The sequence below is a fragment of the Trichechus manatus genome, unplaced genomic scaffold, assembly GCF_000243295.1.
Source record: "Trichechus manatus latirostris isolate Lorelei unplaced genomic scaffold, TriManLat1.0 scaffold00053, whole genome shotgun sequence".
NCBI lineage: Eukaryota > Metazoa > Chordata > Mammalia > Sirenia > Trichechidae > Trichechus > Trichechus manatus.
The window spans coordinates 10653133-10670403 of NW_004443989.1; the positions used below are offsets into that span (position 1 = coordinate 10653133).

Below are 17271 nucleotides of genomic sequence, written 5' to 3' on the forward strand. Positions count from 1 at the left end.
ATCCTTGCTTCTAAGGAGCGTTCTGTCTGTACTTCTTCCAAGACAGATTTGTTCGTTGTTCTGGCAGTCCATGGTATATTCAGTATTTTTTACCAACACCATAATTCAAACACATTGGTTCTTCTTCGGTCTTCTTATTGTCCAGCTTTCACATGCATTTGAGGAGACTGAAAATAATCATGGCTTTGGTCAGGCACACTTTAATCCTCAAGATGACAACTTTGTTTTTTTTTTTTAACACCTTAAAGAGGTCTTTTGAAGCAGATTTGCCTAATGCAATGCGTCATTTGATTTCTTGACCGTTGATTCCATGGGCGTTGATTGTGGATCCAAGTAAAATGAAATGGTTGACAACTTGAATATTTTCTTCATTTATCATGATGTTGCTTAATGGTCCAGTTGTGAGGATTGTTTTCTTTATGTTGAAGTGTAATCTATACTGAAGGCTATAGTCTTTGATCTTCATCAGTAAGATGAAGATCCTTTTTTTGAAGAGTGATACTAAAAGAATTTTTTTTAAAACCTAAATGGAATTGGCAATGACATTAGAATAAATTCATATTCATATAGTTCATAGCATCTTTTTCCTGGAGCCACCAGTATAAGCACCTTCTCAGGAAGTTCATGACTTTGATAATTTATTTGCAAATACCATGAGAAATGTATCCTACCATAGTAAATCAAGGTGCTTTTGTTAATACTTTGGTGGAAAGTTTTAGATAAGATAGCCATCTAAATTATGTATCTGTGTATTGCCATGTATATTACATGTCTCTCTAACTTAATTGTCAGCTTATTGAGAACAGAACTTGGCTTGTTTTTCTTTTTTTCCTATATTCCCCAGAGCGTAGTACAGTTGTTGAAAACATAAATGATTGATTATATTAAAAGGGAGAATTGAGAGATACTCTCAGAAAAGCATTCAGCAGTAGACTTTGTGATTTAAACTTTGCTTTTAGGCACTGAGCAAAATGATTTAAAACTCAGACAGAAGCATTCTTTCTGTAGTTCTTTGTCTTCTTGGTCAGTTTCTTTTCTCAAGTACTCTGTCATTAAAAAGCTGGAAGAAGTTAGAGAAAATTGTGTTGAACAGCCTATAGTTTGTATTGAATTCCTGTACCAACTTAACTAATTATGTAAAATCCACAAAAATTCACCTGAATATTAGGAGTGGTAGAAGTGCTTGGAGGAATGATTGGTTGTCCCTCCCACACAGTTAATTTACTGAGCCTATCTGTGACTACTAACCCAGGGTCCCAGTCCCTTAACTAGGAACTCTGGTAGTCCTGTCCTTGTGTTAGACCACCTGAGAGAACCATGTAATCACATCTTGGTTTCCATATACTTTGCTACTTTGCCTTGGACTTAGATACTAACGTGTCAGATATGAAATGTTAGTGTTTGGTGTCTCTGAATTCTGGGAAAGATGTCTTCACTGCTCAGCTGTGCCACAGCTCAGGACGCCTGAATTCAAATATGGAACCATCCAGTGGAGATGCAAGTAACAGCTGTCTGGCCCATCATAATGCCTCTCTTTTCCTTTCTTTGCAGAACAAAGAGTGGAAGATGTCCGACTTATCCGAGAGCAGCATCCTACCAAAATCCCGGTAGGTAGCCTCAGGCATCTGTTCCAGCAGAAAAGAGCACTTCTCACCTAGAACCACCCTACAGGGGCCTGAGTACGCAGACTCTCTGAGGCACATGGGACCTTGGCTTGAGATGTCTTAATCTATAGTTTTGTTTTTTAAAGTAACTTTTAGAAGAGATCAATTTCCCCTCTATCCATATCTAATCACTCTCTTTTCTCTGAGTTTGCTGCCTTAATATTACATGCTTCACAAATCAAGTATATTCATTCGGGAGGAAAGGGGTCAGGGACTAGAACTGTTAATGTTTTAATAATGGAAGGCAGTATTTGGTTCAAGGAAGCAGAAGCTACTGCTGTGAGGATCAGTAGTGCTTAGAATGTGAACATTACTGCAGGTCAAGGCTGCCTGACTTTGAACTGAGTAGGTTCCCCAAAGAAGTCTCTTCTTGGATTTGGCTTTTTTAAAAAGCAGGAGGTGGAGACGACTCTGCTCTTTCTTGTCATGTGCAGGGGTGTCAGATGCTCCTTGCTGGGCTTCACCCACGGCTTCCTTCTAACCATCAGGCTTAGAGAGAAATGGTTCAGAGGAACCTACCTTTGGTGTCAGTCAGAGCTGAAGTCAAGTCCTTGGTTCAAGGTTATTACTAAGTGACCTTAGGCTATTTACTGAAATTCTGCAAGGAGCTGCAGCTTCCCCATCTGCAAAATGGAAAGAAAGTCCCACCTGTATGGGCTTTACAAAGAGTTGCATAATTCTGGGTACACTGTAGTCACCTAATGTTAGCTGAACTCACCTCCTACTAATTCTACAGACCACTTGGAAAGAAATTGCACCACTAAATTCTGTGGAAGCTTTCCCTTTTGGCTTTCTGACTGGTAATCTCATGCCCAAGAGAAAGGGGGAAGGAGATCCGAGATGCTGGGGTTGGGATTGGCATTATGCTGGTTGTGTTGGTACTTTAAGGAGCATAGACAGAGCAAGGATCGGTCTGCTCAGCATCTTCATGACTGTAAATCTACAGTAAAAGATGCGTTCTCCATTTTCCTGGCCTGGTTGGGAAGTTCACAGCCTGTCCTTGCACTTGGGGTCAGTCTGTGGCCCAGGGGGTGAACCTTCTGGGTGGAGTCTTTTGAGCATGGTCAGGGGCTGCATCTCACAGACATTCTACCTATTCATAGACCGTGCTTTCTCCGACCCTTTTAAGAAGCAAGTGAATAACATTTTTAAAAATATCCACTAACATTGTGCAAGGTTTGAAGTAATTGGATGCTTTCTTGGCTTTTCCTTCTCCCCAACCTGGTCTGCCTTGTTGAGCCGGTGTGGTTCTCAGACCATGCCCTTAACAACCAGAGCTTCAGCACGAAGCTTTCCAGAATAATGTTGGTCCATCTGTACTTTGCAGGAGAAAATTACTGAGTAATTTTCAGGTTTTTCTTCACTTGGAGTACTGCTGTGTCTCTTTGCAGGCACATGCTCATAACTGGAAACAAATAGCCAGCGAAACAGCTCATAAATGATCACTCTTCACAAGACAGCTATAAGGAAACTAAGAAATATGCTGGTTTTTATCCCCATTTTGGCATGTGCCAGGTACAGCATAGGAGGCATTTTCACTATTTTTCATTATTAATGACTTTTAAAATCAACAGAAGTGTTACCACTTTTCTGGCTTCTTTTTCTAGGTGATAATAGAACGATACAAGGGTGAGAAGCAGCTTCCTGTACTGGATAAAACTAAGTTCCTTGTACCAGATCATGTCAACATGAGTGAACTCATCAAAATAATTAGGTATTTAATCACCTGTTTTGCTTTGTTTTTCCTTTGGGTACCTTCTTATTCTTTATCAGACTTACAGATATATTTTTAGTGTAGTTCTGGTTAAAGTCTATGCAAGTTCAGTAAAACTAGAGATCTGTAAATTGCTTCAATTTCTGAAGTTTCTGTTTTTTAACCTCCTGGACCTTACATCCACCTGTATTTATTCATAATGTTCAGCCTAGATGTAGTCTCTGTATCAGAAGTGAGACGTTGTTAAAGTTTTATACAGTAAAATTAGTAAAAGTAGAATGCAGACTCTACAATGGCAGACTACACCAGCCTAGATCTTAGAATAGTTTCTAAATTATATTGTGAACTTTTTTCTCACATTAGACACAGCTGCTGTTCAGAAAGAATACTAGTTTAAAGCTGGCCTCAGTAATGCCATAGGAATATCTGTCATTGATTATAGCTAATATTTGTCATGAATATAATTACAGAAAATTCCCTGTGCTTTAGGAGAATATTAGATTCATCATCAGTAGGGCATACACTTTTATTTTGCCAGAAGCAGCATTTACAGAATCCTTCTGCATTTTTGTATCTATTTGGGTGGGTGATACACTCACACATGCTCCGTATGTAAAACATTAAACAGATCTTTTTGTGACTGTCTTGTTTTACTGTTCTTTATGTTACACTCTATATTTAGATTATGTCCTACAAAGAAAACTGTTCAGTATCCAGGTTGAGAAGATAGTTTTAACATGAATTAGGAAGAAAATCTTTATGTTTCCTTTCCTCCACAGGTTGAGGTGTGATCAGGCCAGGCCAGGGTAGGGATATGCATGAGCTACAGTGCTACATTGCAGTCGAGATGTGATCGGTTCAGTGTAGTGCCACTAACTGAGCACTGCTGTGATCCACCTCCCACCCCCATTTACTTCTTCCTCATGGTTAATAGGTAATACAGCACACCAAGTGAAACATGGAGAACCCTGAAACAAGACCCCCAAAAGCATGAAATCTTCCTAGAACCTTCTAGAGAGAGGCCCAGTGCTCCATTCTTGATCTCTGTGATGCGTAAATTGTACTGATAAGCGGCTACTTCTTCCCATTGTTTTCTTTCAACAGAAGGCGCTTACAGCTGAATGCTAACCAAGCCTTCTTCTTATTGGTGAATGGACACAGCATGGTGAGCGTCTCTACACCGATTTCTGAAGTGTATGAAAGTGAGAAGGACGAAGATGGATTCCTGTATATGGTATATGCCTCTCAGGAGACGTTTGGAATGAAATCGACCGTGTAAGACTAGCAAAACGCATCTATTCTAGAATTTTTAAACCATTACCAAGGAAAAAAAAGGGATGTTAACAACTGAGATTGATCAGTTCATCTAATCACAGGTCATCAAAGCAGTAGTGTTTCCACCTAGGACTTTTAGGAAGTTGTTTTTGTATTTCAGGCAGCAAAACTGAGCTCCAAATGAGCATATTCAGCTTCAGAAAACTATTATTTAACCTAGGCTGTCTTGTTTTCAAATCTTAGAAGTTTAAAAATAAAATACTTTGCATTTTAAGTTGCCAATAAAATAGATCTTGGAGTTATTATAATGCTCTTTTCCCCCAGTAGGAACTTGTAATCTGAGCAGTAACTTAAAGTCCTTCAGAGAGACACTCAGTCTTCTCTGGAGGTTCACAGAGCCTGCCGACTTTTCATGGAAGGCTTTCTGCTCCACTAGAGAAATCTCCTCAAAAGGATCTTTAAAAGCATGAGTTGTCAAGCATAATGTCCCCAAAACTCATTTGCCATAGTAGGTGGCACAAAGCAGGGTAAATGGGGGTGTATTAAAAACATACCTCTGGCTCTGAACTGCTGTCCAAGCTTCCTAATTCCTAATAGGAAGAATACCAAAAGTCAACTCGTTTGCAGTGTCAGAAAGTTTAATAAACACCAAGCTGTTATTTGGTTTGTTCACTAGACAGTTACACACAGAAAAACACCACAGCTTAATAGGAATCTTGAATAATTTATCATTCTGTTCTAGCCCTAGAGAAGAAAGGAATGACATTTTTTCTATTTTAGGTTTTTTCCAGTCTAAGAACTCAAACCAGTAACTGGTTTGGTAAACAAGCAGTTTTATCAGTTCCATTCTTTAGGACAGTGGTAGAAACTTTAAAAACAAGGAAGCATAATTCAAATGCACCCCAAGCTTAAATCCATGTTATATATGTTAAGTGTGACTAATATATTAAAAATTCTCACATTTTTAAGAGTACTTCAGTGATCACTGTTAGGTGAAACCATCAAAATCCACCCATCCTAAGCGCATGTCACTTACGAGGAAAATGTAGCAAAAGGAGACATAAGCTCTTTACAAATGTCAAGAGTTAAATACCTTCAAAGTTCAACCTAGAACAAATGACTTGATGTGTCCTGCTCCTTGCATGGGTTTACTATTTACTAACTTCGTGGGAGCATCCCTGAAAGGCCAGTCTCTGTAGACTGTGTGTGGCAGGTCAGTTTATCCTTGTGTATTTAGGTGTGTGTGGAATCCCTGTCTCTGTTAGTGACCGTTATTCTACTGGAAGGAAAAGCACTATTTCTGCTATGGGCACACTCCCTGCTGCTAACAGAGCCCCACTTCCTGTGACCTTCTCTTCTCCTGCATGCGGCTGTCCACAGTGCCCACTTCTAATATGTATATTTTTGCCACATTATGTAAATTCTTAACCAGCCTGTCTTGTTTCAATTGTGTATGTCGTTATATCTGACATCCTTGTAACTACTCTGTGATCCGTAAGATTCCTGTAAGTAACTGTTTTGGGGGGGGGGGAACCATGCTGAGAGGGGTGATTTATATCCCACATGACATTAGCAGGTGGTCATTTTGTTTATAGGATCTTTGAAACATTTTTAATGAACTAAGGTGAATAAAGGCACAATGAAAAACTGTCATCAAAGCTCCATTTAATGGGGTTAGTGTTTCTGAGGTTACAGTCCTACGCACTGTTCGTACTTTCCTAATGAGCGCTTCAGCTAGTTTTGCGGTGCTGGAGCACATTGCACTTGTAGTCAGTGTTTCTGCAACCTGCATCTGGTCAGGGCTCCTTCCTTACTGCCTGAGGCCCTGCACCAGGTTATGCCTTGACAAAAACTCTCCCGAGAACTTTGTCAACATGCCACAGAGTATGAGGAGGGTAGATGTGTGGGACCTACGGGTTCTTGGAGAAGTCAACACTTGAAAACTACTGCTCTGAACCAACAACGAAGTAAAAGTATTGACAAAGTGTGCGTGCACTTGTCAGCATCACATGGTTTCTGGAGCCTCCCGTGACACTGTGGGAGCTGCTGTTATTCGGTAATGCTGTGGTGTAAGTGTACTTAATGATGTACCTGCAGGCTGAGACCAGACTAGTAGTAGCCAGCATTGCCCACTTAGCAAATTCTGGATTCAACTTAAACTTAAGCCAGCTCTTAATACTGGAGGCTGAGGAAACACTGCTCTCCAGAGTCAGCTGTTCAGTAACGTGTTGAGTTACACCAGTCTTCCTGCTGCTCCTGGCCAGCACAGCTCCTTTAGGTGACCCAGAGGCCCTTGAGCCTCTGGGTCACCTGAAGGAGGCCATCCTATCAGAGTGACCAGGACTGCTTCCAAAAGGAGAGGCCAGCTTCTCTCTGATCTCATTGATCTGACAGCAGCCCCACCTGTGCCTGGAATTGTGTGCCCATGCATGCACTCTTGTCCTAAACACAGACTTGACCAAGACCAAGAGGTCTCCTGGTTGGGTAGAAAGCGCCAGAATTCTACCTCTGGTGCCTGGCACGCAGCTTATAAGAACACCCTCAGTCCTGGACAAACGCGTCTTTAGACTGCAACCTACCCAAATACAGAAAAAGGATTTTAGATGCTATGTAGGTGTGGCTCCTTGTTATCTTGCACCACATAGCTACCCTCAGTTTTCTAGGTCTAAAACCCTAAGAGGGTGCTTCCTCCTGGAAAAAGCCTGCCTCAGTACATGTCCACGGTGGAGCGAATGTATTACCATCAACCTGGATTTTTATGGAACCTATAGCAGCATCTTTAACCCAAAATCGAGAATTAACATTTATATTAGCAAGGACAGTTAAGAAAAACAAAACACTGGGAACCTTGATAAGACAACAAATGGGTTCTAGACCAGGTGTCCCTTTTACCAATCTAGGCATAAAGGAGGAAGAACTAAACCCCTAAGTCTGGAGATCAAGAATTGAATTTAATTAAAAAGATATGCCCTTTGTATTCTATCAGACAAAAACCTAATGAAATGAAGCACTAAGCCTTTTTTTAAATTTTTATTTTCAGTACATTAAATTTACTCATAAAAACATTCTAAAAATGTACAATTTTTCCTTTTTAACAAAGTATAATAAAACATAAAAACCCCAAAAACAGAATACTTGACATTTACAATTCAAAATCAAATTAGCAGAATATTAAATATTTACAAAACTATATCTTTTAAAAATATTTATAAAGTTACATGCAATTTTGTAGAATTGACAAAAGAATGGCTCAAAAATGGGAGAATTTTCCTTCATTCCTAAAAAGAAAATATGTCCAATAGAAGCTGTAAAGATTCTTGAGTACACAAGGTTTTCAGTACCAAAGCCTTTTATCTTTTTGTGCATGTAAGAACTTACACATATATCTTTTTTAAAAAAAACATAATGAGGGCTTATTACACACAAAGTTGTGTCTGGGGACTGATGGCCTTTGCTCCCCTCCCTCGGTGAATAGTGTAGTAACATTGACCTTTGGCCTCAACCAGCACAGTATGTAGTTTTCTAGAGTATTGCGAGTGTTGATGAAAGACGCCCTCTTTCACTCAGACCCTTGGGACTTAGCTGCTCAGCCTCTTTGGAACCCATGGCTTTTATCGTCCCCCAACTCAGATATTTAGGAGCTCCCTGTGCTGGAGACCAGCCGGCCGCTCCTGTCCCACAGGGCAGCTCTGGGTGCTGGACAGGTGAGCAGCGAGGCATCTCCCTGACAACCCTAATACTTCAATGTGCAATGCCACCAGCTACTAGTATGCAAAACTAGCATGGCGTAAAATGGAACGCCACTAACACAGGAAGAGTGAGGAGGGGGTGACGGATTAGGAGGGAGCCACCCAACGCCCCTCGGCCAGTGCTCATCACAGTGGAAGCTAATGTGGACTGTGCTCCCAACAGGAAACGGTATATGACAGCTGTAACTTTAGGCAAAGTTACTACACTGCTACTGTGCCTCGGTACATAGTTTGTAGTGTAAACTAACTGTTGACTTCTTGCAATAAAGAAACTAGAATTCTAAAATACTGAATTAAAATAATGAACTTACGAACTAATACTATATTAACAAGCTGACTCCTAGTGTAGTCTTGTGGAGATTATAGATGCTGGTTTTTAATACCCAATCACATATTCTTTCAAGAACAGTGTTTGTCTTTATTTCCAATATAAGTGCTAGCTCCCATTTCCTCAGTGCTCTTTAGCAATTAGGAGTTTTAACGCTTAAACACTTTCCAATTTTCTGTATTACCATGAAATAAAAATTACAAGTAAGGTAGAAAATTGAGCGTTTTGCTTAAAAAAAAAAGAAAAAAAACAACAAAAAAAGACTAAACAGTTGTTTTATCCTGACATTGTGTTCTACTTCGATCTGTACATTCGATTCTCCCCATTCTTGGAGATAAAACACGGGCGAGAACTTTTACTGTACGCCCTGCTCAGGGGCACATGCGTAGGTGGTGCCACACCGACTGCTGCAGCATCTGAACAGATCACCATTTCAGGGAGTGCATGAGAGGACCGCGTGATCTGTGTCTTCAACTGGCTATGGTGTCTTCTGATGACTGAAATGCTCTTTAGGCTTACCGACTCCAGTGACTTGTGGAGAGAAATTCGTCAGATAATACTGCTAGCAAATACTCTGAAGTCCAAGTGTGGGACTCATTTAGGAAAAGACTTCAAATATCAGCAGTTGAATTATTTTCTGTACCGTATAGCACGTATTTGTATCTCATGGTTCTTGACTGAACAGCCTTGTTGGAGACATCATACCACACATGCACTTTCAAAAGACAAGCTGAAATTTCTAAGACCTCTGATGACTGGAACACAGCCACAACGTCTAAACTTCTTGACCTCGGTTCTGAACGTTATCCTTCAAATCAAAACTGTGGGTTTAATGTGTTGATGAGCTGCTAGCATTCATCAGAGTAGTTCTATAAGGGTAACAACAGACACTTTCATGCCCCAATACTGCCACTAAATAAAAACTTAAATATGATTGTTTTCTTTTGTTAAGAGACAGTTTTCAACAATTTCACTGTGTTGAAACAGGATTTATTTAAAATATGTCTTCATTTAAAAAAACAAAAAATTTAAAAGTTTGGCTTTCAGCACATATCCAGGCCACTGTGACAGCCTTCAGAAATATTAGAATCGTAAACAGCAGTGAGCACTCCAAGTCTTTCTTTAACAGAACAGGATAAGCTCCAGTCCAGTACTCTTTAAGGCAAAGTTGTGTCAGTTTTCATTATTTTGACATTTTGTAGTTTTTATAATTTTTTAAGAGATCAATGTAACATTCCCCAAAATAGCTGTTGTGTCACCATTACTTCAGAGCCATGTGTAATACTGGGTGCCACGAGTGGGATTGGAATGCAGGTTCTGTCAATTCTGCATTGCATAGAAATGAAACGCTACGAAAATAAAACTCTACTAAAAGCCTTTCATAAAAAATGTTAACAACGTTCTGCTTTCGTTTCCACGAAACCAGGAAACGCGTCTCAACATCTGAGGCCTCACATCACAATGCCTCCAATTCTATTCTTTTGATTTGTACCAATTTTGCATGAGGCTGACTGTCCCATTTCATGAGTGGTGGGAGAGTATAGAGATTTTCTTCTTTTTTAAATAAAAACTGGGAAATCGCTGGCAAAACCTTACCGATCAATATTTTAATATTGAAAGCTTTAGAATTTTAAATAACTATTTTAGCAGAAAATTCCCTTCAACCTTGAAGATTTAAATCCCTAAATTTCAGACTAAAAAGCTTTCATCATTACAGTGGGTTGAAATTTAGAGATCTATGGTGAAGACTTTATTTCCTATCTTAATAATAACACTAGACTTCTACAAATACTATTTTGTTGTGTGGTCTCTTTCAAAGTCTACTTTCCACTGAAGTTTTCCAGGTAATTTTAACGGAATTAACTAGTAATACACAGTCTAATACAAAAGAGTTGACAGGAAAAAATTTAACTCTTGTTTGTAAATTATAGGGTTGTCTTATTGTTGAAATGTCTCAAATGTGATGCCTTAGCAGGCAGCCTTGGGGGTGCGAGTCCGTGTTGGAGAAAGCAAATTGCAAACTCGGCCAAGGATGTGTTGCATCCGTCAGGGCCAATGCGCCCCAGAGGTCGGTGTTACTGTGTCTCTGGAAGAGCTTGTTCGTGCTGGAAGAAAACAGGACTCACAGCTACTGCAGGGCTGGAAGGGAGGGGTTCTCAGAGCCTGATGACTGGATTCTCTGGGACTTGGACCCTTAGAAATTAAGTTGTTGCAAGTAAACTATTCCTATTGAATAATTAAATTTATTTGCAGAAAAAAAAAAAAATTAGAAACCTGAAACTGCTACAAGTGTTTGAGGAGGGAGGGAAATAGTTACATCTCTGTGGTTTCGGAAGTCTCATTGCCTTCTGGTGCCAGCTCTTTGATCCGGATGGACAACTCAGCTCTTGCACTGGCTGGTCTCAGAGGAGGTCTGTCTCCCAGAACTGCAGAGATCCACCTCATTCTACATTCTTCTGTAGTGCAATCCTTGAAAATCCCAGAGATCAGTGCCTAACCATTTTAGGGAACAACAACAACAAAAGTAGACATTTTACCTAACCAGGGGTGTCAAGACTCCAACTGGTGAAACTCCACTTGGAAAACGTCAACCTTCAGTCCTCGGTTCAGGTCGCATGTAGCTGCCCTGGAGCTGTGTGTCAGCCTAGAGGGCCCGTCATGGCTGTGCTCTTCAGAGGTGGGAGGTTCCTGCACTGCCACCACAGACACTGGTGGCAAACTTCACCAACCATGGAGACACCCACTAGGCAAGTCCTGACAGCAAGCTCCAAACTCGGGTTTTGGCAATAAAATTGAGTTTGATGCACTCCTAAGCTAGGTTTTCTATTCAGTCTAGTAAAGTAAAGCACCTTTGGATTAAAAATATTAAGCTCAACAGCAACTAGACTGCTCAGTTTTGTATTTAATTTTCCTCATGACTCCATGGCTTAATAATGTTCTGTTGCCAGAGAAAAATAATCAATCTGTGGAGTCCAGACTTTCTGCTGGAGGGGCATATTTCAACCTAAAAGTACCTGGAGAGGGCAAAAAGAGATCACATTTGAATCAGTGCAGGATTTCCACAACAACTCATCTATCCAAATTCATTTCGAGTCCTTGGTCAAAATTTTGGTGCTGGAAAACTAGTCAGCCTGTTCTTACCATCTCAACACTCCCTCCCCCAAAGGTGGATCTTATCGTATGAGTTAATAATACCATACAAGAGGGGAAAATGACTAAAAAGAAAAGTTCTAACCATTTCTTCACTCTTTAAAGCTCCGTCCCGGGATTCAGGCTCTACACAGCTGGTAGGTATGTTATGAGCCTCCCTACCCTGGGTCTGCGCAGGTGAGGCCTGGCTGTCAACATGGGGGAGGGGGAGGCGTCTCCAGGAGGGGAGCCCAGGGATAGGGGAGAGCCAAGTGGAGAGTCCCCGCCACAGCCCACCAGTGCCACTTATAAGGAGTACTGTGAAGCCATGAAGATAGCGTCAGAACCAACAGGAACCCTTTTTTGGGCCTCATAGCCTATCTTTAAGATTCTCATGCTTTTTAAGAGCATTCGAAAAACTTTTCCTTTAAAAAGAAGAAAATTTACTATTATCTTCATGAAAATTAAAGCTCTGTGTGCCTTCCCCCAAGCCTCAGTGGCTTTCTAACACCAGTGTGGGGTGTGGCCCCAGGAAGCTTAGGGAAGCCCCAGATGTCCCCGGCGCCATCCGCCTTTTACCTTGCCGGTTGAAGTCCATGGACGGCTGCTTGCAGTCCTGAGCCCGGTGGCCGGTGGCCCCACAGTTGTAACAAGAGAGGTTCCCACTCTTTTTATGACTTGAGCCATTGCTGCTGCCCAGTAGCCCCTGGGTCTGGTAGACGCCAGCTGAGCCTGCCATGAAGTTCTGCATCGGGGGGACAGCGAACGTGGACTGCCCACCCAGCACGGAGTCTGCAGCCAGGCTGCCGCTGTACGGGGAGTGGACCACCGGGAAAGCGGCGCCCCCGCCATACTGCTGGGTGCCCACGTAGCCACTGCTGCACATGGGGCTGAAGGGCAGGAAGGGGAACGTAAACACAGACGGCCCTGAAAACGGGTGCTGGAAGTAGTTGGCGTAGCTGACCGTCAGGCCACTCGACCCACAGCTCCCGCTGCACCCACAGGACGTGCAGACGATGCAGCCGGGTGGTGGTGGTGCAGGCTGCGGTGGCGCCGGCTGCTGCTGATGGTGGTGGTGGTGGTGGTGGTTTTGACTGGAAGCGGGAATATTTCCCGTGGAGCCGCTGCTGCTGCTGTAGAAACTATTCTCAGGAACCGAGGAAAGTGTGGGGCTGGGGCTGGGGGCTGGGCAGCTGGTCAAATTTGCCATGTTTGCAAACGAAGTCGACGGGTGGCTACTGGAAGAGGCAGTGTTGCTGTTTGCACAGAAGCTGCCTTGCATTGGGCCCACAGGCACACTGCTCACTGCAGAGAAGGCAACTTTGGTGTTGGCTGTGTACAGAGCAGTCCGGGGGTTGATTATTGCAGGGGGCACACTTATCTGCACACTGTTGGAGCAGGAAGTCTGCCCAGAGACGGCCGAGTCCGCAGGGACTGATGAGGACACCAGGAGCTTGATGGGCGGCCGAGCCACCTGGAAGACAGAGCTTGAGGTGCCTGTGGCCGCAGTGCTGGTGTCCACCACCAGGGTGGGCTGCTGGGCCGTCTTCATCACCCGGTCCAGTGCAGAGGCGTGCACAACTTTGGCCCGGGGACCAAAGGAGACAGTGGGGGACAGGGAGCTGCCCTCGGGGACGGCGGCGAGGACCTGCACGGGCTGGTGGGGAGCGGGTGCAGGCAGCACATCCATCAGGGCGTTCCCAAAGCCCTTATCCACTTTGACGCTGCTTCTTGCTCCAGAGACTTTGCCCCTTTCTTCTAGAGACAAGAGTGAGTGCATGGAAGCCGAGAGCAGCTTCACGTCCGTGGCACCTCGCTCCGCTTTGTGGACGGAGCTCAGCAGCCGCATGGGCGCGAGGTGGGAGGCTGTGGGCATCATCTGTGGGGGCAAGGCGTGGTGGCCTGCTGTGCTGGAGCCCGCCTCGTTCTGCACAGGGAGGACCTGTGCTGTGGGGCGGGCCGAGCTGGAAGGGAAGTGGTTCAGCAGCATCACTGGCTTCTCCTTCTCAGAGACCTCCAGGTGGACCTCAGTACCTGGAGAGGAAATAGAGCGTCAGCGCACTTCCCATCAGGCCGAGCGGCCGGCCCCAGAAGACTGGCACGGGAGTCCTTACGTCTGTCGTTCTCCTCAGCACTGTCCGAGCTCTCCTCCCGGGCCTGCACCCCCATCGGGCTGGACGAGGAGCTGGAGTATTCTGAGGAGCTGCCTTCCCGGGGCACCTGGTGAGCCGGCGGCTCCACCTCCACCCGCAGCTCTGCAGAGAAAGGTGGGCGTCAGGCCAGCGAGATGCAGGTGGGCAACCCACCAACCAGCACTCACCAACTGCCCCAGACTATGCTAGGCCTTTCACGGGCATCTATCTAGTTGATTCCTTTACACCAGCCTGAAGGAGACAGGACTATTATCACCATACTACAGCCAGGCCTCTAAGGTTCTTAGAAAATAAACTGCCCACAGTCGCCTGCTAGTTATGTAGCAAAAACACGGGTGCTTCTGTCTCTCGAAGCCATGCTCTTAACAATATGCTATCATGCCGCCCAACTTAAACACTTAATAAGAAACAGGATTTCCAAAGTAACACTGAGCTATCGGTCAGTGCTTTAAAAGTAATCTCACCATGTGAGAACTCCATTTTTATGAGGCTGAGTGATGTAGGATCTTTTTCATCAAATAAAACACCTAAAACACACCCTGGCATTTACAGCTACTGTTACATGTACTCTTGCTGTGATGTGTCTTTTGTCCTGTGAGGCAGCAGAGTACTGCAGGTGTCCGTGGCCTCCTTCAGAGGAGAAGCTACTTTTTCTAGTGAGAGGGACAAAGAGGATGGCCGTGGGAAGTCCAATCGCTGCAACTTTCTGCCTCTGCGAGAGGAGACAGGGTGGAGAAGTGGACGCTGTTGGCGGTCAGGCACCCAGGAAATTTTGGGGACAGGCCTGCAGGGCAATGGGTGAGACACGACCTCTTTGCGCCAGTCTTGGGGCAGAAGACATTTTCATTATTTGTTCACTTCTACTCTTTCCCTCTTACCATAGAAGTTTCTGGGTCTAATGCTTTTGACCAAACAACTTCAGTCAAGTCACCATTATCCTGCTTCTAACCGAAACTATGCCCTTTATTTTCCCATGGCAGAGATCATAAAAGTTAAAATAATGAAAAATAAGCGTGAATTTAAAAAATGTAAACGGAAAGTGGGTGTAATTTGAGGTCTAATTAATAATCAACAGAACACACTGCTGCACTTGTGAAAGGCCAGGGTATTTAACGGCAAACATTCGATGCCTCGGCCTTTGCCTCCCGCCCCCCATGGCAGCCCCTCCCCCACCTGCAGCATGGCTGCCGCGCACAGGCTGCAGGGGCCCGACGTGGCTGGTGGGGGGCACACGCGCCACGCCGCTGCTGGTGACCGAGGGTGGGGCTGAGGGGTTCAGGCACCGCTTCTCTGACTTCTCCCTATGAGAGAAGGAACCATGGGAACAAGTGAGTGTCAGAGCCTTTTGCTCATGAATCTTTTAGTGGTTCTCAAACTCTGTTTAAGTACCTATGTTCCACATAAAGGTGACTGCCATCAAAATAATCTCTAAGGTGGAATGTAATTAATTCTGACTTTTGTCCAGTTCACTACGAAGTGCCTTTCCTATCAAACCAAAGACACATATGTAGACCTTATAACCAAGCATTAATTAAGATTTCTACAGCAATGAAAAGTAATCTAATCACTGATATTTAATAAAATTATAAGTCCTAGAGCTCTGTCCAGCAAATAGGAAACTAAAATGAATACAGATCTCAAAAAACAATGTCACACTTACTTTTCCAGCTCTAGTTGAGTCTTGAGCTTTTTTTTCGCTCCCATGGTGAGGGACTCAAATTTATTAAGATCTTCTTCAGTAAGGCTCAAAAACTTCCGAAATAGGAGAAACAAATTATAAAGTTACTGAGAATTAATTAGGACTCTGAAAACAGAACTTGAAGTTGAATAAATTTATTCTATCTCTAGGATATGTTAACTGATCAACTTAACTATACAATAAAAGAGTTGGGAAAACAAAAACATTCACTTGCTAAATAATTTGATGTCACCAGTTCAAAATATGAACCACTACTTTTGCGGATCTCGTGTGTCTGCCTGGGCTTCAGAACAGGCTTTTGCTCCTTTGCGAAGATCAGGAAGCTGGAAAACATACACTATACCGGCAGATGACTAAAGGAAATATCTTGTACCAGTCAGTCCAACTGCTACAGAGATGCCATTTAAGATGGCATCCCCACCACAATGAGCTACCACTCCACACCCACTAGCATGGCGATTATCAGAAAAATAACTGGTGTGGCACGGACATGAAGTTGGAACCCTCATCCACGGTTAGTGGGGATGTAAAATGATGAAGCCATTGTGGAAAAGTATGGTGGTTCCTCAAAAAGTTAAACATGACATTACCATATGACCCAACATTTCCACTCCTAGGTATCTACTCAAAAGCATGAAAACAGGGACTCAAACAGATACCTGCACACCAACGTTCACTAAGGCATTATTCACAATAGGCAAAAAGTGGAACCAATCCAAGTGCCCATCAACAGATAAAATGTATAAATAAAATGTGGTATATTCATACATAAGGAGCCCTGGTGGCACAATGGTTAAGTGCTTGGCTGCTAACTGAAAGGTTGTCAGTTTAAACCTACCAGCAGCTCCGCGGGAGAAAAAAGATCTGGCAATCTGTTCCTGTGAAGATTTTAGCCTATAAACCTATCAGGCAGTTCTACTCTGACCTATAGGGTCATTAAGAGTCGGAATTGACTCAATGGCACACAACAACATATTCAATGGGATATCATTCTGTCATAAACAGAAATGAAATTCTGATACATACTATGACATGAAGCTTGAAAACATTATCATGAGTGAAATAATTTACACAACAAAGGACAAATACTGTCTGATTCCACTGACATGAATCTCTAGACATATGCACAGAGAAACAGTTTGTCAGTGGTTACCAGGCTGGAAGGGGGTGAAATGGGACGTATTGCTTAAGGGGTACTGAATTTCTGTTTAGGGTGATGAAAAACAGGTAAAAATGGATAATGATGATGGTTGCACAACATGGCAAATATAATCGTCACTTAAAAATGGTCACAATGGTATGTCTTATTATATATTATTTTGCCACAATATAGAAGACAAATAAGGGGCAGGGGGGTAGAGAAGAAAGCATCTCTCTGCTGGATGAGCTCATCAAACCACAAGCGAGTGAGAACTGAGCAGCGCTCAGTGCTCTTCTGAGAGCAGAGCACCTGGCCTGCCCACCCGTCTGTCCTACAAGACTGTGAGGCTGCAACAGGAGCACAGTCTTCTTCCCATGGCCCCTTTTCTCAGCGTCACCACTGTTTTAGGGATGACAGCA

The 17271-nt window shown here is 43.3% G+C and overlaps 2 protein-coding genes across 2 annotated transcripts in view; one reads left to right on the forward strand and one right to left on the reverse strand.

The window, feature by feature from the left end:
• Positions 1 to 4927, forward strand: part of MAP1LC3B (microtubule associated protein 1 light chain 3 beta) — an 11923-nt gene extending 6996 nt beyond the window's left edge. The window contains exons 2-4 of the mRNA XM_004377744.2: positions 1552 to 1607; positions 3272 to 3378; positions 4483 to 4927. Coding sequence (XP_004377801.1) covers positions 1552 to 1607; positions 3272 to 3378; positions 4483 to 4657 — 338 coding nt within the window. The 3' untranslated portion in view covers positions 4658 to 4927. The remainder of the gene's footprint in view (positions 1 to 1551; positions 1608 to 3271; positions 3379 to 4482) is intronic.
• Positions 4928 to 6164: 1237 nt separating this feature from the next.
• Positions 6165 to 17271, reverse strand: part of ZCCHC14 (zinc finger CCHC-type containing 14) — a 95853-nt gene continuing 84746 nt past the window's right edge. The window contains exons 9-13 of the mRNA XM_004377745.2: positions 15673 to 15764; positions 15186 to 15313; positions 13974 to 14114; positions 12439 to 13893; positions 6165 to 11744 (exon numbers count right to left, since the gene is read on the reverse strand). Of these exons, the coding sequence (XP_004377802.2) occupies positions 11689 to 11744; positions 12439 to 13893; positions 13974 to 14114; positions 15186 to 15313; positions 15673 to 15764 (1872 nt within the window). The 3' untranslated portion in view covers positions 6165 to 11688. The remainder of the gene's footprint in view (positions 11745 to 12438; positions 13894 to 13973; positions 14115 to 15185; positions 15314 to 15672; positions 15765 to 17271) is intronic.